Source organism: Schistocerca serialis, chromosome 8, assembly GCF_023864345.2.
Source record: "Schistocerca serialis cubense isolate TAMUIC-IGC-003099 chromosome 8, iqSchSeri2.2, whole genome shotgun sequence".
NCBI lineage: Eukaryota > Metazoa > Arthropoda > Insecta > Orthoptera > Acrididae > Schistocerca > Schistocerca serialis.
The window spans coordinates 296,440,155-296,459,622 of NC_064645.1; the positions used below are offsets into that span (position 1 = coordinate 296,440,155).

Sequence of the window (19,468 nt, forward strand, 5' to 3'; positions counted from 1 at the left end):
GCCCCTACAACTACTGAAAATGCTGCTGCCCCTCTTCAGGAACCACATGTTTGTCTGGCCTCTCAACAGATACTCCTACATTGTGGTTGCACCTACGGTACGTCTATCTGTATCGTTGAGGCACCCAAGCCTCCCCACCAGCGGCAAGGTCCATGGTTCATTGGGGGGGTGGGGGGGTTCGTAAAGAATAAGGTTAAATTTACAAAATTGTTGTGTTTTTCCCCTTCTTCTTTGTCCTATGCGAGTGAATGAGGTACTTTTGATTCTGAAATTTAAAGAATTTATCATCATTCATGTTAGTCTTCTCCATATAGCACACTGTTGAAGAACAGTACTGACAATTAACTGAAACTAACTAAGAATGTGCATATAAATTAAATAGCTACACAAGCTACTTTCAGATATGCATTAATAATTATTGTCAGGCACAGTCATATAACTGATAGCAAGTGCAGTTTACATAAGAAGTCATTTCCCGCGCGGGATTAGCCGAGCAGTCTAAGGCGCTGCACTCATGGACTGTGCGGCTGATCCCGGCAGAGGTTTGAGTCCTCCCTCGGGCATAGGTGTGTGTGTGTTTGTCCTTAGGATAATTTAGGTTAAGTAGTGTGTAAGCTTAGGGACTGATGACCTTAGCAGTTAAGTCCCATAAGATTTCACACACATTTGAACATTTTTTTTTAACTCGTTTCACATCATTATAAAGTTCATTAAAAATAAACTGACAGAATGAATGATGAATGAAATTTTCCACTAAAATTACTGATAAATTTTCAGTAAACTGAAAGTCTCATAATTTGTAATGTGTGCCACTGTTCAATAGTTGTGTCCACAATATTTATCACTTTGAGCAGCATGCTAGAGGCACTCAAAAACAGGAAGTGATCAAATACACAGTTATTACTCATACTGTGCATTCTATTCTCAATCATCACAATGACATCCACTGTAAGCTCTGATAATATCTCAGTCGTATGTCATAATTAACTACCCCAATTGTTTTGATGACAGGAGTGGTCTCTTATCTCTAATTCACACAGTGAAGGGATACTGCCTTAAGGGAACACAGTTACTATCTCGTAATTAAAAGTAAAGTACCTCTAATTTAAGTATTCATGAGCCAATACACTGCCATGTGAGTATAAATACCTTGAGTCTTCAAGAAATCCTTTAGGGTTCTTACTAATAATGCTGTAGATCAGGCTTAGTGTTCATTATTGTAACAGAAAATGCTTTTTCAGTTTTTATAGTATTTTCCTGGAATATAATTACACAGGAAAGAATGAATGGTTTCAGACAAGAATAGCTACTCTACCAGTCAACAGACTCCTTGTAACTTTTTAAAAATTAAAATCACTTTCTTAGATACTGTTTTCTTAATGTGGTACTATTAGAATTTGACTTACATGCATAAAGCAACTGTGAATCACTGTAACCCCTGTGCATGTTTTATGCGACAGTTAAAGAGGTGTATGATACTATGATTACTGCCACAATATAGCCAAACACCAGGTATATAAGGATGGGCATGTTTCAGCATCAACTTCTTAATTGGAATTATGGAAGATTTGATTTTTGTTCTTTTTGTCAGTGGGTCACTAGCTTACAAGGAGAGTTGACAGAATAAGTTTCACTATTTGAAATTTCCCACATCACAAAATATTTAAAAAAAATGAAGAACCAAAAAACCAAAAAAAGTACTAAGAAATAATAAAAAGGTAGGGGATAACTTGCAGCCTGTGAATTGGTCAGCATACATTTTCTGCATTGATACTTACAAAGAGTGCCCTCCACTGCAACAAACCCCAGAACAGTGTCCTTTTATATTACTTTATGTCTACTCAGGCATTGCACAAAACTGCTGCTAAACAATGATCTATTTCCAGGTGTTATGCCTAGCTGTTGTTTACATGATGAGAACAACAATTCAGCAGAACATGTGGAAGCACATCATTAAAGTGTTGCCATCAACATGTATAAGTATTGTCAAACTAAACAGATCAGATTAAAACATGTATGACTAAATTGATTTTTCTTTTCTTTATGTTCTCATAAAAGTTGCATTAAATTTTACTGACCTTTTTCTTTTGGTTTCTTTTCTTCTGAATGGTCATTCCAAGGCTGAATTTCCCCTGAAGCTGTCAGAGCAAAGATCAAGTTTGTTGCTAATAATACAGCCACAGTTATCCAGAACACCATTCTCCATTGCAACACAGTGCTCTGTAAGAAAGCGAGAAAAACAAACACTTTCAGATGAAGGTTTGCTAATGAATATGTGCCCCAATTATACTGATATAATTGGAAAAGATTTAATTCAGCCATTGATTGACTGAGATTATTAGAGTATTGTTAGTGGAGGATCTATCATGTGAAAGACTATTTACAAAGTTTCAAGAACTGGTGTTACGCAAAAATGCTGGAATACACATACCATTCATATTTGGACTGTAAAGACAAGATTAGACTAATTACAGAGTTATTTAAACAGACATTCTCCCCACTTTCCATATGTGACTGGGATGAGAAGAAACCATAATATTTGTTACACAGGGAAATTACCTTCTACCATACACTTTACAGTGATTTTCAGAGTCTGGATATAAATGCATAATCAGAAAGAAGACTACTTTGTACAGGCACTGTGAATCTCATGAGGCAGGAGCTTCAGGTGTCAAAAAGATCCATGTGAACAAATTTCAAAATAATTTTTGAGAAACAGTAGACCAATGAAAGGTAGACAGTTGCAGTAACCAAGCATTTAAATTAGATTTCCCTAACCTTTCGTTATGCAGCTTTGTTCTGATGGAGTAAATTAATGAAAGGGACTGTTAAGACTGTAGAGAATAGGAGGGTGTAGGGGAGAGATAACCTACAGCCCTTATTAAAATCTTAACACACAGAGAAGCAAAGGAACTGACATATAAATTAAATTCCAGTAATCAAGTTTCTATAGAAGAAACTGTCAGTAGAAGGAGACAGTACTTGACATACTTTAAGCATCTCAAGTACGCTATTCAGAGTATCACAGTTGTGACATGTACTTTCATCAACTTTTAGTCATTCACATGCCTGCTTTCACTTTCTGTTGGCTTATAGAATCAACTTTTGGGGTAGTTCACCTAAGTAAATAAAGTGTTTATGCAAAAGACCTGAGCAATAAGAATATAACGTAAAGGAGATAACCTTGCTTATGGCAGAAGCTTTTGGAATTCTTACACTCACTTCCCAAAAGAGCACTACAGAATTTCTGCAGGTTTTGTGAGAGATATTTCGATAACATTGTGCTATGGTAGTTTTGAAGGCTTCACACACTAATCTCCTAACTGCCAAACACATTTCATTGAACATCTCTCTGTCTATAGTCTCATGCTTTCTTTTACGTCAATTACATGTAGTGTCTGTTTCTTTAGAAGGTCCTTTACAGTGAGTGTATATTGTGAGGGCCCACCTATCGAGAACTGTTCTAGGTACATTGTAACAAGTGCAAGATCCTCTTTTAAACTCAAGCTAGAGTTTCTCTACGTGCTGTCTTGAGCTAAAAGCCATATTACTCACTGAGTTATGATACCACTGTCTCTTTATGTAGTTTAGTGAACATACAATTCTTTCCATTTCTTTTAGACCTCCTTTGTATCTTGTTAATCATTGCTGCTACCATTGTTTTATGGACAGTGATACCAGTTTCACTGTGGACATCCTCAAAGAGTCATGTCTGTTTGTAGTCATTACATCTAATATATTTCCATCATGACTGGGGTTCTGAACTATTTGTTCTAGGCAGTTTTCAGAGCAGGCGTTTTCTAATGTTTCACAGGAGATCTTTTCACTCCTACCACTAACAAAATTATAAGTATCCAAATTGACTGTTGAAAATACCATTATGCAAGAAAAATTCCTGCACCCTAATGCTGAGAGAGGAAATAAAAATAAATAAATAAATAAAAGGCTTCAATTTGTTTTTGTTTGTGTACACTATCCATTGCATATATCAGTGTTTAAGTGCACTTTTGAATGGTCAACTCTGGATGGATGTTAGACCTCCAGGGATAATGACCAAGTCACTTTACCCAATTTGTAACTTGTCTCTCACTTCCACAGTTATATGCCCTTGGAAGGACCGACATGTTACATAAATAACACATCAGCGTGATATTGCCAAACATGTGTCACCCAGTCAACCACAAGCTCATTGTCCACCCTCTCTTTTGGAATCGCTCTCACCAATGTGCCTTTCACTAATATTTTCAAAATAGCTTTCTTTTTAAATATCATGTAAGGTGGCAGCTTTGTCCATCACTAGTAACACACATCACTATACACCCTTGTGTTTCATTGCTTCCAGTTTGTATCATGACACTGGATTCTCTTTTTAAACCACATTAACAATTTGTGATAATACATAGGAGTGTTCACATACAAATCGATCATGTAGCAATGAAAATTCACTACTTTTTTCTAAAAATTTCCTCGTAGCCCTTGTACAATAGTAATTTTCTGCTGAAAGTGTAATCCATTTTGATTGAAAAATCTTCATAGCCAACCCTGTCTAGCTTTGAAACAGGTGATGACTAGTTCTTTGGCTAAAGCCAGTGTTTTGAGTTGGCACATTTCACTACTCACTACGCACCCATATTATTGCTCCTCATTTAACATAATCACAGAATCTTTTTTCGAGATACAGATTGTTTGGGCACAAAGCTGCATTCTGTTTTTTTTTCCCCCCCTAGTCACAAATACAACCCCGACTCACAATGTACTTTCTTCCTGTTGCACTGTTTCCAATGTTTTCTGCTTCTTCAATATTTATAAGTTTTTCTATGTGGTTAGTACATTGGTGTCCAAAATAAAAGAAACAAATGGACATTTTGCAAGGTTGCATTTATTTTGCCATAAAACAGTTTAAACTGGTGATAATAAAGTAGAAACAATGTAAATAACACAGAACATGAACAACTGCAATATGCATAATGGTCAACAAAAATGTTAGTCATTTTTTCCAACTTAACGGCTTTGTGCACACATTCTGGCAACTATTTAATGTGCTCAGCATGGTGTGCTACCACGTCTGGCTGCAATATAGGCCTGAAAATGATGGGGTGTTTTGTGAATGATGTTAAGTCTCATGTTGAGGCAATAAAGCCCATCCTTCCTGCAGAGCTACTTGCAAGTCTTGGAGACTGGTTGGTGGATACTGATGTGATGCAACCTGTCTCCCTAGCAAATCCCAGATATGCTCTATGGGATTCAAACTGGAACAGTGAGCAAGCCAGACCATACGTGCATTACCCTCCACTTCCAAGAAAACGTCAACCACCCATGCTCTAACAGGTCGAGCATTACTGTCCATCAGTACAAAGTCTGGGTCCACAACACATTGCAACAACTGCATATGAGGTCCCAAAATCTTGTCATGATACCTGACAGCAGTTAAAGCTTGTCAATTCACCCATTCAGTTTCATGAAGAGGTGTTCGAGTGGTCAACATAATCCCTGCCCACACCATGAACGGTCCTCCTTGATATTGGTCTCTTTCCATAATGTTTGGATTCCAAAATCATGTTCCACATTCCCCCCAGATGTAAATGTGCCGAGAATCACTCTCCAGACCAAATCAGGGCTCATCTGAGAAAAGAACATTGGCCTAATGTTTGATCATCCAGGTGGCATGTAGCCAACTCCACTCAAGACATTCCCTTCTGTGAAGACACATCAGAGGTACACATACACAGGTCTCTGACAATAAAGGCTACCCTGCCAAAGCCTTCTGCACACTGTTTGTCTCAATACAATACATCCAATGGATGCTGTAAGGTCAGATGCCAGTTGCTGTGCAGTACTAAGGCTGTACTGTCATGGCCTTACTGCCCAGTAACGGTCCTCTCTTTCTGATATCACACATGGTTGGCACTGCTGTGGCCTTCAGGATACTGTTTTGGTTTCTATAAATTGTTGCCACGTCTGAGAAACAACAGAATGATTCACATTAAGCCTTTAGGTAACATCAGGTTGCAACTGTCCTGCTTCCATGACTCTTATGGCACTCCACTGCAGAGAGTCTGGTAGGCATCCTCTTGTGCCATACTGCACAGTTTGTGACTGTACACACAGTTATTGTGGATGTGAGTCTAGCCAGTAAACACTACCCCGTTTGATAGGTGCCCTGACGCCATTGTTGACATGTTTGTCCACTGACTGGAACACCATATTCTGTGCATAATATGATTGTATGGACATCTGCTGACATTTTGTATGATTATACCATGAATTAGACACAACATGGGCAATAGCAGTTTGTTGTTTTAATTTTGAACACCAGTGTACTTCACTTCTAACATGCTATTCTGATATCATAGACTGATGCCACAACAACACTACAAAATAACAGGATCTATTGTTGGATGTGAAGCAGTACTGATTTTATTGCAATTATTCTGTGCACCCAAATTTTTCATGCTGAAATTCTGGAAAAAATATGTACAGATTATTCACATATATATGGTATAATAATAATAAGCGGCTAGATACAAAAATCTACTTACCAAGTGCTGACAGGAGAAAACATATAGAAAGTTTAAGTAAATTTGCAAGCTTATGGAGCCAGTGGTTCCTTCTTCTGCCAGAAGGGTTGAAGGAAAAGGAAGAGGGATGAAGGAAAAGGAATAGCGAGGTTGAGGAAATGGTGAGAGTTCGGAAAAGTCAGCCAGAACACTGGGTCAGGGGAGACTTACTGGATGGGATGAGAAGGAAAGTCTTCTCTTCTTATCCTGTTCTATAAGTCCACCCTGAACTAGAGTTCTGGAAAATTGTTTTGAACTCCCTCCATTTCCTGAACCTCATCAATCCTTTTCTCTTATCCCTCTTGCTTCCTCTTCAGTCTTTCAACAAAGCAGAAGGATCTACTGGCTCCAGAAGCTTGCACATTTGCTTAAACTTACATATGTTTTCTCCTGCTACTGCTTGGTGAGTAGATTTTTTATCTATGAAATTATATTATATTTTTAAAATTGATTATTTTGTTTATATATAATTTCTTGTTTTATATTAAATGGGAGCTTGTTGAATACTTTTGTACAGACGTACATAACTCCACTCTGGACCCTAGACAAGGAAAAAAATCACAGTCCTATTGAAACTGATTTTTATTGTCAGTAACAAAGAGCATTAAGGAGTAAAATGAACTGTGAAGTGCATACAAGAATTTCAAGGTCTTAAAGCAACCCATCAGCAAGATGTGTGTATACCTATTTTACACAGTGTTATGACTGTTCGTTCCATTTAAATTTATAGTCCATTTGATTATATTTATCTTACTAATTACATTGATACAGTTGGTTTCACTATAAATTTAATTAATGAAAAGTTATGGTTAATTGAAATTCTGACTACCATAAGTAATGGGGAAATTTGTTGAGCTAAGGGTAGAATATGAAGCACAGTTATCATTCATTCAAAATCAGAGATTTTACTCTTCCTGAGAACATACATTAAATTATCTGAAACTAATTGACTTACAAAATAACTGACATTAAACATTCGGACACTTACAGTTTTGACTACATATTTTGTCTTAATGCCTCAAATATTTTGTTGCTGTATTTTGTTCTGTATTGGAGAACACATTTCTCTAATTAATTAAGATACTGATTAAGATTCTGAATAATTTATGATAATAAAAAATTAATTTAAAGATGGATTCCATACTCGTAAGTAGGAGTTTTCAGACAACGGAGGCAGAATAAGGTTCCATATACTTTCATGATTTACTAACCTCTAACATTTTTCATAAACCAGATAGTATAAAGTCTTATAGTCCACACAAAATGGCAAAATCTAACCTGGCCAATCTTAAAATAATTAAAAAGTTTCAAAAATCACATGATATTCTTATGGCTGTCTGTAAATAGTCATCCCTTGCCCAGGAACTGCCAGTCTCATGTGCACTACTAAACAAGGAGAAAAGTCCACAATTGGCAAGTATTCATGTAATACGTATTAGTATGCCAAATAAAACAACAGAGTCAAAGGCTTTGGCAAGTCAAAGAATATACCAACAGAATAAATTTTCTTACTGAGCTCTGGTTGAATTTCATTTCTGAAGTACTGGCTTCCACATGGAGAATCTTTTGTAAGAGCCTAATTGACAGATGGTTAACAAGTTCTGCTCAGGTAATTTCGTCAATAAATTTGAAAAAGACAAGAATGAGTGAAATAGGTTTGTAATTATAGTGGTTTGCACAACTTTATAGATGGATGTTACAACAGCAAATTTAAGTTGTCACAAAATATGTCCTGAAACATTAATTGATTATGAAGATACATTGGTGAGCCAAAAGATTACAACCATACTGCTTGATAGTGTATTGGTCCACCTTGGAACATAATACAATAGTGATTCTGCATGGCACAGGAAGTCTTTGGTAGTTTGCAAGAGATATGTGGCACCAGATGCCTATGTATGGGTCAGACAATTCTGATAAATTACAGACTGGTGGTTTGCGGGCACAGAGCTAGCACCTGATAGCATACATTACACCCACCAGCCAGCATCCATGGCACATTGCATGTTTGAAGCAGCCACTCGCCTGGATGACAGCATATCCGTATATGATCATCAACGTGGTGTAACAAGAAACATGTTTCATCCAGTCAGGTGACACATTTCTATTGATCCACAGACTGATCTCAAAGATTATGTACCTATTGCAATTGTAACTGATGATGTTGTTAGATCAACATAGGAAAAGGTAGGGATCAGCAGCAACTCCATATTCAACAATGTGTGCTGAATGGTGTGCTCCAAAACACTTGTCCCTACACAAGTATTGTACTCAGCCACCAGATTTTCCACAAGTTGCTGTCCTTCCTGATTTACTGGTCTGGTAAGCTTCTGACCTCCACCTTCTGTGATGTGGCATGGACATCCAACGCACTGTCACATACTTGCGTATTCACTGCCTTTCAACCAATTTTGCATAGATGCTCATGACAGCAGCACATGAAGAGTCAACCAGTTTCACTGTTTCTGAGGTGCTCATCTCCAGGCCATAAAAATCTGGCGTTTGTCAAAATCATTTACGTCAGTGGATTTCCCCATACATGGCCCATATTGTGACTAGAATGTTCCCTATTCATCTGTGCTCTGTTTATATACTTTTCTTACCACATTATGCGCTGTAGTGCCATCAGGCAGCATCCATTTTTGCAGTGTGCAGTGATTAGAATGATTTGTTTCAACAGAATTATTTCAAGGATAACTCTATCAGTTCAGCACAAGATTTTAATATTCTGCTAGGAACACCCTCACAGTTAGCATAATTACAATTTTTTGTGACCTGAAAAGTTTTGTAATCCCCTTTTTTCTGGGGACTCAGTTTCATTTGGAGCATTACTTTTTTTTAATAATGTCCTAAATAGTTTTTGCATTACCTTTAGAGTGTTTTACTTTCTTGAGCAAAGTATATTAGTTTTGCTTTTTTGGTGATGGACTGGTATATTTTACAGTACTGGTAGTAACAGGGTTTCAACTTTTGACTATCTCTTGTCCTCTGAATTGAGGTCATGTTTACTACAACAAGATACTTTAATCCCACAAGTTACCCATCCTTTGTAATTACTTATGTTCATTTTTATGCACATTTGCTTTAGGTTAAAATAAGACTTAAAGTTATATAGGAATATGTTTAAGGAACAGTTAAATTTCCTATCTACAATGTCTACCTGAAAAATCTTTTCCTAGCATTCTTTCCATAATTTCTCTCTAAACACTGAGTGAGTAGTTCTGATACTGTGATAATTTTTTTCTGTGTTCTAAATATAACTGGTCAGTGTAATAAATTGTTAACATTTGATCATTATTATCAGATAAATCATTGTCTATTGAATTTACATCTAAATCACTGAAGGCAATTGCATCCAAAAACAAATTATCATTGGCTGTTGTGCTATCTCTTTTAATTTTCACAGTCAGTTTTCAACTCTTGCCATGGAAAACAAACCATGTAGAATTTTTTTGTACATTATCTTATGGTTGTGTGGATCAAAGTTAATTCAAATTGATCTTCATAGTAAAGCAAAAATTTCATTAAACAGTTATTTTACAACCATTTGAGTTTACGAGTGTGGTTCTTGAAGGGTCCTGTATGCTTATTGACTTTGCATTGTATTTTTGTCATTCTCTTTTCAGGAAAAAATATTACAAAATATGGCTGACATTACTGCAGAACTATATCACCTTATCCTATAATATCTGAAGTAACAGGTCTAGTTAGAGCAATTCATTCTATTTCAATCGAATTTTTTATTGTAATAAACCTATTTTGGCTATAATTTTCAAGCTATCTGAGAATAATATGTAGAATTTCATCATTATTTGCTCAGTTTTATATATATTGTGTGTGTGTGTACTGGTACCTATGTCTAGTTATTCTTGACTTCCATTCCACATACGTAGTGGGAGAGGGGGATGAGGTGGTACTGTCTCTTATTAAATTCCTGTCTACAATTTTGGAATCTATGTATGTAGTTTAGCAAATTTGGGGTAGCTTGTTATCCTTTTTCACATCAGTGGATGCTGTCCAATGTACTTTAGTTATATTTATATGGTAACAAATTTCTGACAGCATATTTGACAGCTGCACCAACAATGCTATATTGTTATAAAGTTGCTTTATATAGTATACAAAGTTAGCTGACTAACTGTTTGATCTTTGTTAATCAACTAACTTCGTAGACTATATAAAGTAATTTTGTAACCATACACCATTATTGGTGCAACAGTCAAATGAGATGTCAGAACTGCGTTACCCTATAAATACAAACCAAAATATGCTGGACAGCATTCATTGATGTAAAAAAGGACAAACAAGCTGACCAAATTTGCTAAAAGATAAATGTGCATTACAAAATCATAGACAGCAGTTTAATAAGTGACAATAACAACTAATGTGCAATAGAAGTCAAGAATAACTAGATGTAAGTACCACTGCATATATACACACCATACAGACATAAAATATAAATAAAAATATTAAGCAAATAATGATAAAATTCTAAGTATTATCCACAGACAGCTTGACAATGGCAGTTATAGCCAAAATAGGCTTGTTGCAATGAAGAAATTCAATATGACAAAACAAAATCAAGACCTTTTTTAAAAACATGAGATCATAAATATGAATCCAAGTATGCTGCTTCAATATATAGAAACAGTGTACTTGGATTCATATTATATAGTAGAGATAATTAGAAGCATGCAAGTTTAAATGGGTATACATTATCATATCTTCTTTTAAGTGATGTCAGTTTATAATAATGTAAGTGAAAATTGTAAACTGCTTGCTAATAAATAATTATTTAGTTTAACCAAGAATATATGGTCAAAGTAACTGAGTAGACTTTAATTCTAGTAACTTTAGTATTTACTTACATTTGGAGTTAATAAGCCAACTACATATGGTACAATAACACCTGTGATTGCCCCAATTCCATTAACTAGAGCCATGACAGATCCAGCATAATTCGGACTAAGGTCCAAGCCGTTCACCTTCATACCAGCATAAAATGTTCCCATCAATGCCATACCAAGTGTAAACAATGATACCACAGTTACCCTATCACAGCTTGCATATGATGCAGCTATAATACCAACTGCAGGTCCTACAGAAGCTGTGGAAACAAAATTTCATACTTTATTAAATTATGTATTAAAATGTAGTGAAGTGTAAAATGTGTAAAAAGCTTTACAACAATTCTTATATGAGAAATTTTCTGATAATTTAAAAATCTAAATGAGATGTAAAAGCATCTATCATAAACAGCAACTGTCGTCAAATAAGAGAACTTAGAGTATAGACAAGAACTCATTTCTTCCCTACAAATAACTCGAACATAAATATTTTAAAGGTACCTGCAGATACTGTGCATTTCAGGCAGTAGTTTGCTCAATGGTGACTGCTTACGCTTACATAATATTATGAAATATAAAACAAAAGTAAAGTGATGGAATAGGAACAGTTGGTGCAAAAGCTGAATGAAAGACAACAAGGTGAGAAGATTGTGAATAAAAATATATTTCCAGAATATATTACAGAATTGTATTTAACTATTTTTATAATATTCACTAACATATTGAACATCTTATTCAGATGCAGGAAGTGCTGGGGAGTGAGTACCAGGTCACCAGCATTGTGTGACGTCATAAGCGAGTGACTGTGTGTGAGATCGCTCTCGAAGTTTTTATATATTTTTAGGTTTCAGATACATATTTTAACGGTTTTTGTGATAATATTTACTATATAAGTGACTTATTAGTGGTTTCTTCATTCACCTCTGCCTTTCTTGTGTTGTGACCTGATATTTGTGAGTGTTTCATATCGAGCAACGTAACCTCTTACTGTGTTTACATTCCACGCTGACCAGTTGCAGCTGTAGCGGCGCATTGAAAGCTAAGTATTAATTAATTGTTTGTGTATAGTGGTTTATTTAGGAACTTTAGTAGTCTTCAACCGGTGTTTTTTGTGTTTTCTGGTGAAATAATTTCAGAAGAAACTTTTGGGAACTGTTTTCAGCTTCATTACTGTGTCATTAGACGTTTGATTCTCTTTCTGTATTAGTCTTTTGTTATATTCACATTTGTTGTTTATTAATACTGTTAATAATAGTAGTTACTTCCCTTGTAGAGTAAATTTGTGATTATTGTAGTCAGGTTTTTAACATCTTATTGTAGTAGCGGAACATAGAAAAAGTAAAATTTTACCATGAGTGAGAAGTGTGGGCTTTGCCGTAGGTTCGTGAGTAGTGGATTGCGGTGTGAGACTTGTTCGAAGTATTTTCACAGGGGGGAATGCAGTGGGAAAGCCAGTGGGCATTCTGGTGAGATCCTCTCCTGGAACTGCAGATTATGTAGTAAGAGTAAGTTGATAGAGGAGCAGGAGCGTAAGATCTGTGCCCTTCAGGTGCAGTTGAAAAACGCACAGGAGGAGCTAGATAGGATGAGGAGGGAGAAGGGGGTTGGGGAATGGGAGCTGGCTGTTGGCAAGAGATCTGCTAGGAGAAGAAGATTTTCAGATAGTTTTACTATTGGTGTTTACAATAGATATGACCAACTCTCAGAGTCTAGTGGAGAGGTATCTCTAGTAGCTGTAGATGTAGGAAGTATGCAGCAGACCTCAGTAGTTACGGTGGCTAGAACAGTTCCAAAGTCAAAGAGGAAGAAGAAGGTTCTGCTGTTAGGTAGTTCTCATGGCAGAGGTGTAGGCCAGCAGTTGCAGGAAGTGCTGGGGAGTGAGTACCAGGTCACCAGCATTGTGAAGCCCAATGCAGGATTGGCTCAGGTGACTGTTAACATAGGGGGGTTATGTAGGGATTTTACTAAAGAGGATCAGGTAGTGATTGTGGGTGGGGCTGGTAATAGTATTGATAGGGATGGGGAGTATGACATAGATGGTGACCTGGAAAAGATAGCCACTCAGACTGGCAACACGAATGTGCATTTCGTGGAACTGTTTCAGCGTCACGATCGCCCTCATCTTAATACAGCCGTCAGGTGTAACAACATGAGACTTGGGGGTGCGCTGATGACAGAAAGCATGGGTCACATTTCAGTGGTGTCGGCGGAGTCTATCAGCAGGACGGGTTTCACTAGACATGGCCTGCACCTCAACAGGTATGGGAAGGGGAGGTTGGCAAAGCTTATAGGTGACAGCATAGGTGGGGTTGGTGGGATCACTCATGGGAAAATTCCTGCAGTAGTGGGTGTTAGAGCTGCACCTTTTTTAGATTGAAGTCAGCTGATAGGTATTCCTGCTTAAGGGAAGTCTAACAAAGGAACCACTTTTGACAAAGCTTAGGTATCCGAGTAATGAGGGAATTAGTATATTTCATCAAAATATACAAGGTATTAGAGATAAAGTTAGTGAACTGCTTATAGATGTTGACTCTGAAATTATTCGTATATCTGAATACTTCTTAAATAAGGAGATAATTCAGAGGCTTCCTTTACCAGGATACAGGTTGGCTGGCAGCTTTTCGAGGAGCTCTTTGCGGTGTGGGGGAGTAGCCATGTATGTGAAAAACGGCATCCCATTTGAGTCAATTGATGTTTCAAAGTACTGCACTGAAAAGGTGTTTGAATGTTGTGCAGGTGTGGTTAAATTTAATGGAGTTAAACTTCTAACTGTTGTTATTTATAGATCCCCAGACTCTGATTTCACAACATTTTTGCTAAAGCTGGAGGAGGTTCTTGTTTCACTTTATAGGAAATACAAGAAGTTAGTTATATGTGGTGACTTCAATATTAATTGTATAAGTGATTGTGCAAGGAAGAGGATGCTGGTAGACCTCCTTAATTCATATAATCTTATGCAAACCGTATTCTTTCCAACGAGAGTGCAAGGGAACAGTAGAACAACCATCGACAACATTTTTGTTCATTCCTCATTACTAGAAGGGCATTCTGTTAGCAAAAAGGTGAATGGCCTTTCAGATCATGATGCACAAATTTTAACTCTAAAAGATTTTTGTGCTGCAACACGTGTTAAATATAGTTATCAGCTGTTTAGGAAAGCTGATGCAGTTGCTGTAGAGATCTTTGTAAACCTTATCAAGGAACAAGAGTGGCAAGATGTTTATAGCGCTGATGCAGTAGGCGATAAATATAATGCTTTTCTCAAGACTTTTCTCATGCTCTTTGAAAGTTGGTTTCCATTAGAACATTCAAAACAGGGTACTAGCACAAACGGGCAGCCTGGGTGGCCGACTAGAGGGATAAGAATATCTTGTAGAACAAAGTTGCAATTATATCAAAACATTAGAAACAGTCAAAATCTAAATGCAGCAGCCCATTACAAACAGTATTGTAAGGTGCTTAAAAATGTTATTAGGAAGGCAAAAAGTATGTGGTATGCAGACAGAATAGCTAAGTCTCAGGATAAAATTAAAACCATATGGTCAGTCGTAAAGGAAGTGGCTGGTCTGCAGAGACAGGTCGAGGATATAGAATCAGTGAGTAGTGGGAATGTCCGTGTCACCGATAAGTCGCATATATGTACAGTATTTAATAATCACTTTCTGAATATAGCACGTGAGCTAAAGAGAAACCTAGTCCCAACAGGGAATCATATAGCGCTCTTAGAAAAAAGTGTTCCGAGACTGTTACCTGAAATGCTCCTCCATGATACTGACAAGAGGGAGATTGAGTTAATAATTAAACCACTAAAGACGAAGAACTCTCATGGATATGACAGGGTATCTAGCAGAATACTGAAGTATTGTTTTATGTATGTTAGCCCAGTACTTAGCCATATCTGTAACTTTTCCTTTAGGAGTGGTCGGTTTCCTGACCGATTAAAGTACTCGGTAGTGAAGCCACTTTATGAAAAGGGAGACAGGGATAATGTTGACAATTATAGACCTATTTCTGTGCCATCGGTGTTTGCTAAAGCTATCGAGAAGGTTGTATATACAACGTTACTGGAGTATTTAAATTCACATAATTTGCTGTCAAATGTCCAGTTTGGTTTTAGAAATGGTTTAACAACTGAAAATGCTATATTCTCTTTTCTCTGTGAGGTTTTGGACGGATTAAATAAAAGGTTGCGAACGCTAGGTGTTTTCTTTGATTTAACGAAGGCTTTTGACTGTGTTGACCACAAAATACACTCCTGGAAATTGAAATAAGAACACCGTGAATTCATTGTCCCAGGAAGGGGAAACTTTATTGACACATTCCTGGGGTCAGATACATCACATGATCACACTGACAGAACCACAGGCACATAGACACAGGCAACAGAGCATGCACAATGTCGGCACTAGTACAGTGTATATCCACCTTTCGCAGCAATGCAGGCTGCTGTTCTCCCATGGAGACGATCGTAGAGATGCTGGATGTAGTCCTGTGGAATGGCTTGCCATGGCATTTCCACCTGGCGCCTCAGTTGGACCAGCGTTCGTGCTGGACGTGCAGACCGCGTGAGACGACGCTTCATCCAGTCCCAAACATGCTCAATGGGGGACAGATCCGGAGATCTTGCTGGCCAGGGTAGTTGACTTACACCTTCTAGAGCACGTTGGGTGGCACGGGATACATGCGGACGTGCATTGTCCTGTTGGAACAGCAAGTTCCCTTGCCGGTCTAGGAATGGTAGAACGATGGGTTCGATGACGGTTTGGATGTACCGTGCACTATTCAGTGTCCCCTCGACGATCACCAGTGGTGTACGGCCAGTGTAGGAGATCGCTCCCCACACCATGATGCCGGGTGTTGGCCCTGTGTGCCTCGGTCGTATGCAGTCCTGATTGTGGCGCTCACCTGCACGGCGCCAAACACGCATACGACCATCATTGGCACCAAGGCAGAAGCGACTCTCATCGCTGAAGACGACACGTCTCCATTCGTCCCTCCATTCACACCTGTCGCGACACCACTGGAGGCGGGCTGCACGATGTTGGGGCGTGAGCGGAAGACGGCCTAACGGTGTGCGGGACCGTAGCCCAGCTTCATGGAGACGGTTGCGAATGGTCCTCGCCGATACCCCAGGAGCAACAGTGTCCCTAATTTGCTGGGAAGTGGCGGTGCGGTCCCCTACGGCACTGCGAAGGATCCTACGGTCTTGGCGTGCATCCGTGCGTCGCTGCGGTCCGGTCCCAGGTCGACGGGCACGTGCACCTTCCGCCGACCACTGGCGACAACATCGATGTACTGTGGAGACCTCACGTCCCACGTGTTGAGCAATTCGGCGGTACGTCCACCCGGCCTCCCGCATGCCCACTATACGCCCTCGCTCAAAGTCCGTCAACTGCACATACGGTTCACGTCCACGCTGTCGCGGCATGCTACCAGTGTTAAAGACTGCGATGGAGCTCCGTATGCCACGGCAAACTGGCTGACACTGACGGCGGCGGTGCACAAATGCTGCGCAGCTAGCGCCATTCGACGGCCAACACCGCGGTTCCTGGTGTGTCCGCTGTGCCATGCGTGTGATCATTGCTTGTACAGCCCTCTCGCAGTGTCCGGAGCAAGTATGGTGGGTCTAACACACCGGTGTCAATGTGTTCTTTTTTCCATTTCCAGGAGTGTATTACTGCAGAAGTTGGACCATTATGGAGTAAGGGGAGTAGCTTACAATTGGTTCGCCTCTTACTTTAAGAACAGAAAGCAGAAGGTAATTCTTTGCAATATTGAGAGTGGTAGTGATGTTCAGTCCCAATGGGGCACTGTTAAGTGGGGCGTTTCCCAAGGATCGGTGCTGGGCCCATTGCTGTTTCTTATTTATATAAATGATATGCCTTCTAGTATTACAAGTAATTCAAAAATATTTCTGTTTGCTGATGACACCAGCTTGGTAGTGAAGGATCTTGTGTGTAATATTGAAACAGTATCAAATAATGTAGTTCATGAAATAAGTACGTGGCTTGTGGAAACTAATATGATGCTAAATCACAGTAAGACTCAGTTTTTACAGTTTCTAACTCACAATTCAACAAGAACCGATATTTTGATCAGACAGAATGGGCATATTATAAGCGAGATGGAACAGTTCAAGTTCCTAGGCATTTGGATAGATAGTAAGCTGTTGTGGAAAGCCCATGTCCAGGATCTTGTTCAGAAACTAAATGCTGCTTTATTTACCATTAGAACAGTATCTGAAATAAGTGACACTTCAACATGAAAATTAGTCTACTTCGCATATTTTCATACGCTTATGTCATATGGTATTATTTTTTGGGGTAATTCTTCTGATTCAAAAAGGGTATTTTTGGCTCAAAAACGGGCTGTTCGAGCTATATGTGGTGTAAGTTCGAGAACCTCTTGTCGACCCCTATTCAATAGTCTGGGAATTCTGACATTGCCCTCACAGTATATATTTTCTTTAATGTCGTTTGTTGTTAGCAGTACTAGCCTATTCCCAAGAGTTAGCAGCTTTCACTCATTTAATACCAGGCAGAAATCAAATCTGCATGTGGAATGCACTTCCTTGACTCTTGTGCAGAAAGGAGTGCAGTATTCTGCTGCATACATTTTCAATAAGCTATCACAAGAACTCAAAAATCTTAGCAGTAGCCCAAACTCTTTTAAGTCTAAACTGAAGAGTTTCCTCATGGCTCACTCCTTCTATTCTGTCGAGGAGCTCCTGGAAGAGCTAAAAAATTAAGCAAATTCCAGTGTTACGTTGTTGATTTTCTTTATTTAAACTTACGACTTGTCACCTGAATATGTTTTTTTATATTTCATTTTATCTGTTTCTAATATCGTGTTATAATTTCATGTATTGACTCGTTCCATGACCATGGAGACTTCTCCTTAATTTGGTCCCACGGAACAATAAATAAATAAATAAAGACAAAAATAAGAAAACAAATAAGTTTTACATTCTTTGTAGAGTCTTACCTATAGTAGTGAACAGCTTTCGTGTGTTTGTGGTGGAAAGATATCCGTGTGTTATAATCCAGTCTGCCACTCGTCCACTACCAATTGAAACAAGCCACATAGCGATGTATGGTAGTGACGACAGGAATCCATTCTGAAAAAAGATTTTGATGAGTGATTTTCCTGAAATATGCTTACAGTAAGGTCTTCAAAAAAATACATAAATTTTCTATCTCATGGAACTTGGTGAATGTAATTCTGAGCCTAGTATTCCTTCTCAAATGACTTTGAAAATAAATTTCATGAAATATAATGGAACTACAGTTTTCTTTTTCCTAGCTCTGCCTAACTGCTATAGAGGGAATTTAATAGAATGTCTCCTGTTATAACATGAGACAGTAATGACAAAAGCAAAACAAACTTTATAAGTATTTACTTATGAAATTTGTTATTAATAACGCATCCCAACTCAAAAGAAATAGCAATGGGCATAGCTACAACATTAAAATGAAGGCTGATCTTCGCTACTTTGCATTAAGTCTAACTTTAAGTCTGACAAATAGCAAACCGACTTTTAAAACAAACTAAAGAATTTCTGAATGACAACTCCTTCTACTCGATAGATGAATATTTATTTTAGATTTTTTGGTATAAATTAGTAATCTTACAAAACTAAATGTATAAATAAATAAATAAATAACTTAAATTATGGCATGTAAAGAAGCCTTTTGTTAAACTGGCATGTTCCACATCATTACAAAGTGTTGTATTCGTGATCTATAGAATAAGTATTAATCTAAAATCTAAAAATAAAAACCTACATTACAAACACATGTCTAGAAGCAAATATTTATTGAGATAGGGTTCATTCTGTCTTGTAATTGTGTTCTGTCTATTGATACAACAGGAGGTGTTCAATGTGTTTAGCAGTCATTGTTAGACATACTTCAGGCCTCCTTCTCAAACAATCATGAACTTGTGTGAACACACCTGACTGTACTGCTCACATGCTTGAGAGACATGTTCCAGTAATGTTACTATATTGGCAATGGGCGTGCTGTTGATCAGTCCCTATTAGTGTTTCTGTAACTGTAAGTCTAT

General features: G+C 38.0%; 1 protein-coding gene across 2 annotated transcripts in view; it reads right to left on the minus strand.

Moving 5' to 3' along the window:
• The window catches only part of LOC126416143 (putative inorganic phosphate cotransporter), a 195,167-nt gene that overhangs the window by 11,940 nt on the left and 163,759 nt on the right, over positions 1-19,468 (minus strand). For both annotated transcript variants that reach the window (XM_050083690.1, XM_050083691.1), the window contains exons 7-9: positions 18,389-18,521; positions 11,426-11,664; positions 2,079-2,220 (exon numbers count right to left, since the gene is read on the minus strand). In XM_050083690.1, coding sequence (XP_049939647.1) covers positions 2,079-2,220; positions 11,426-11,664; positions 18,389-18,521 — 514 coding nt within the window. The remainder of the gene's footprint in view (positions 1-2,078; positions 2,221-11,425; positions 11,665-18,388; positions 18,522-19,468) is intronic.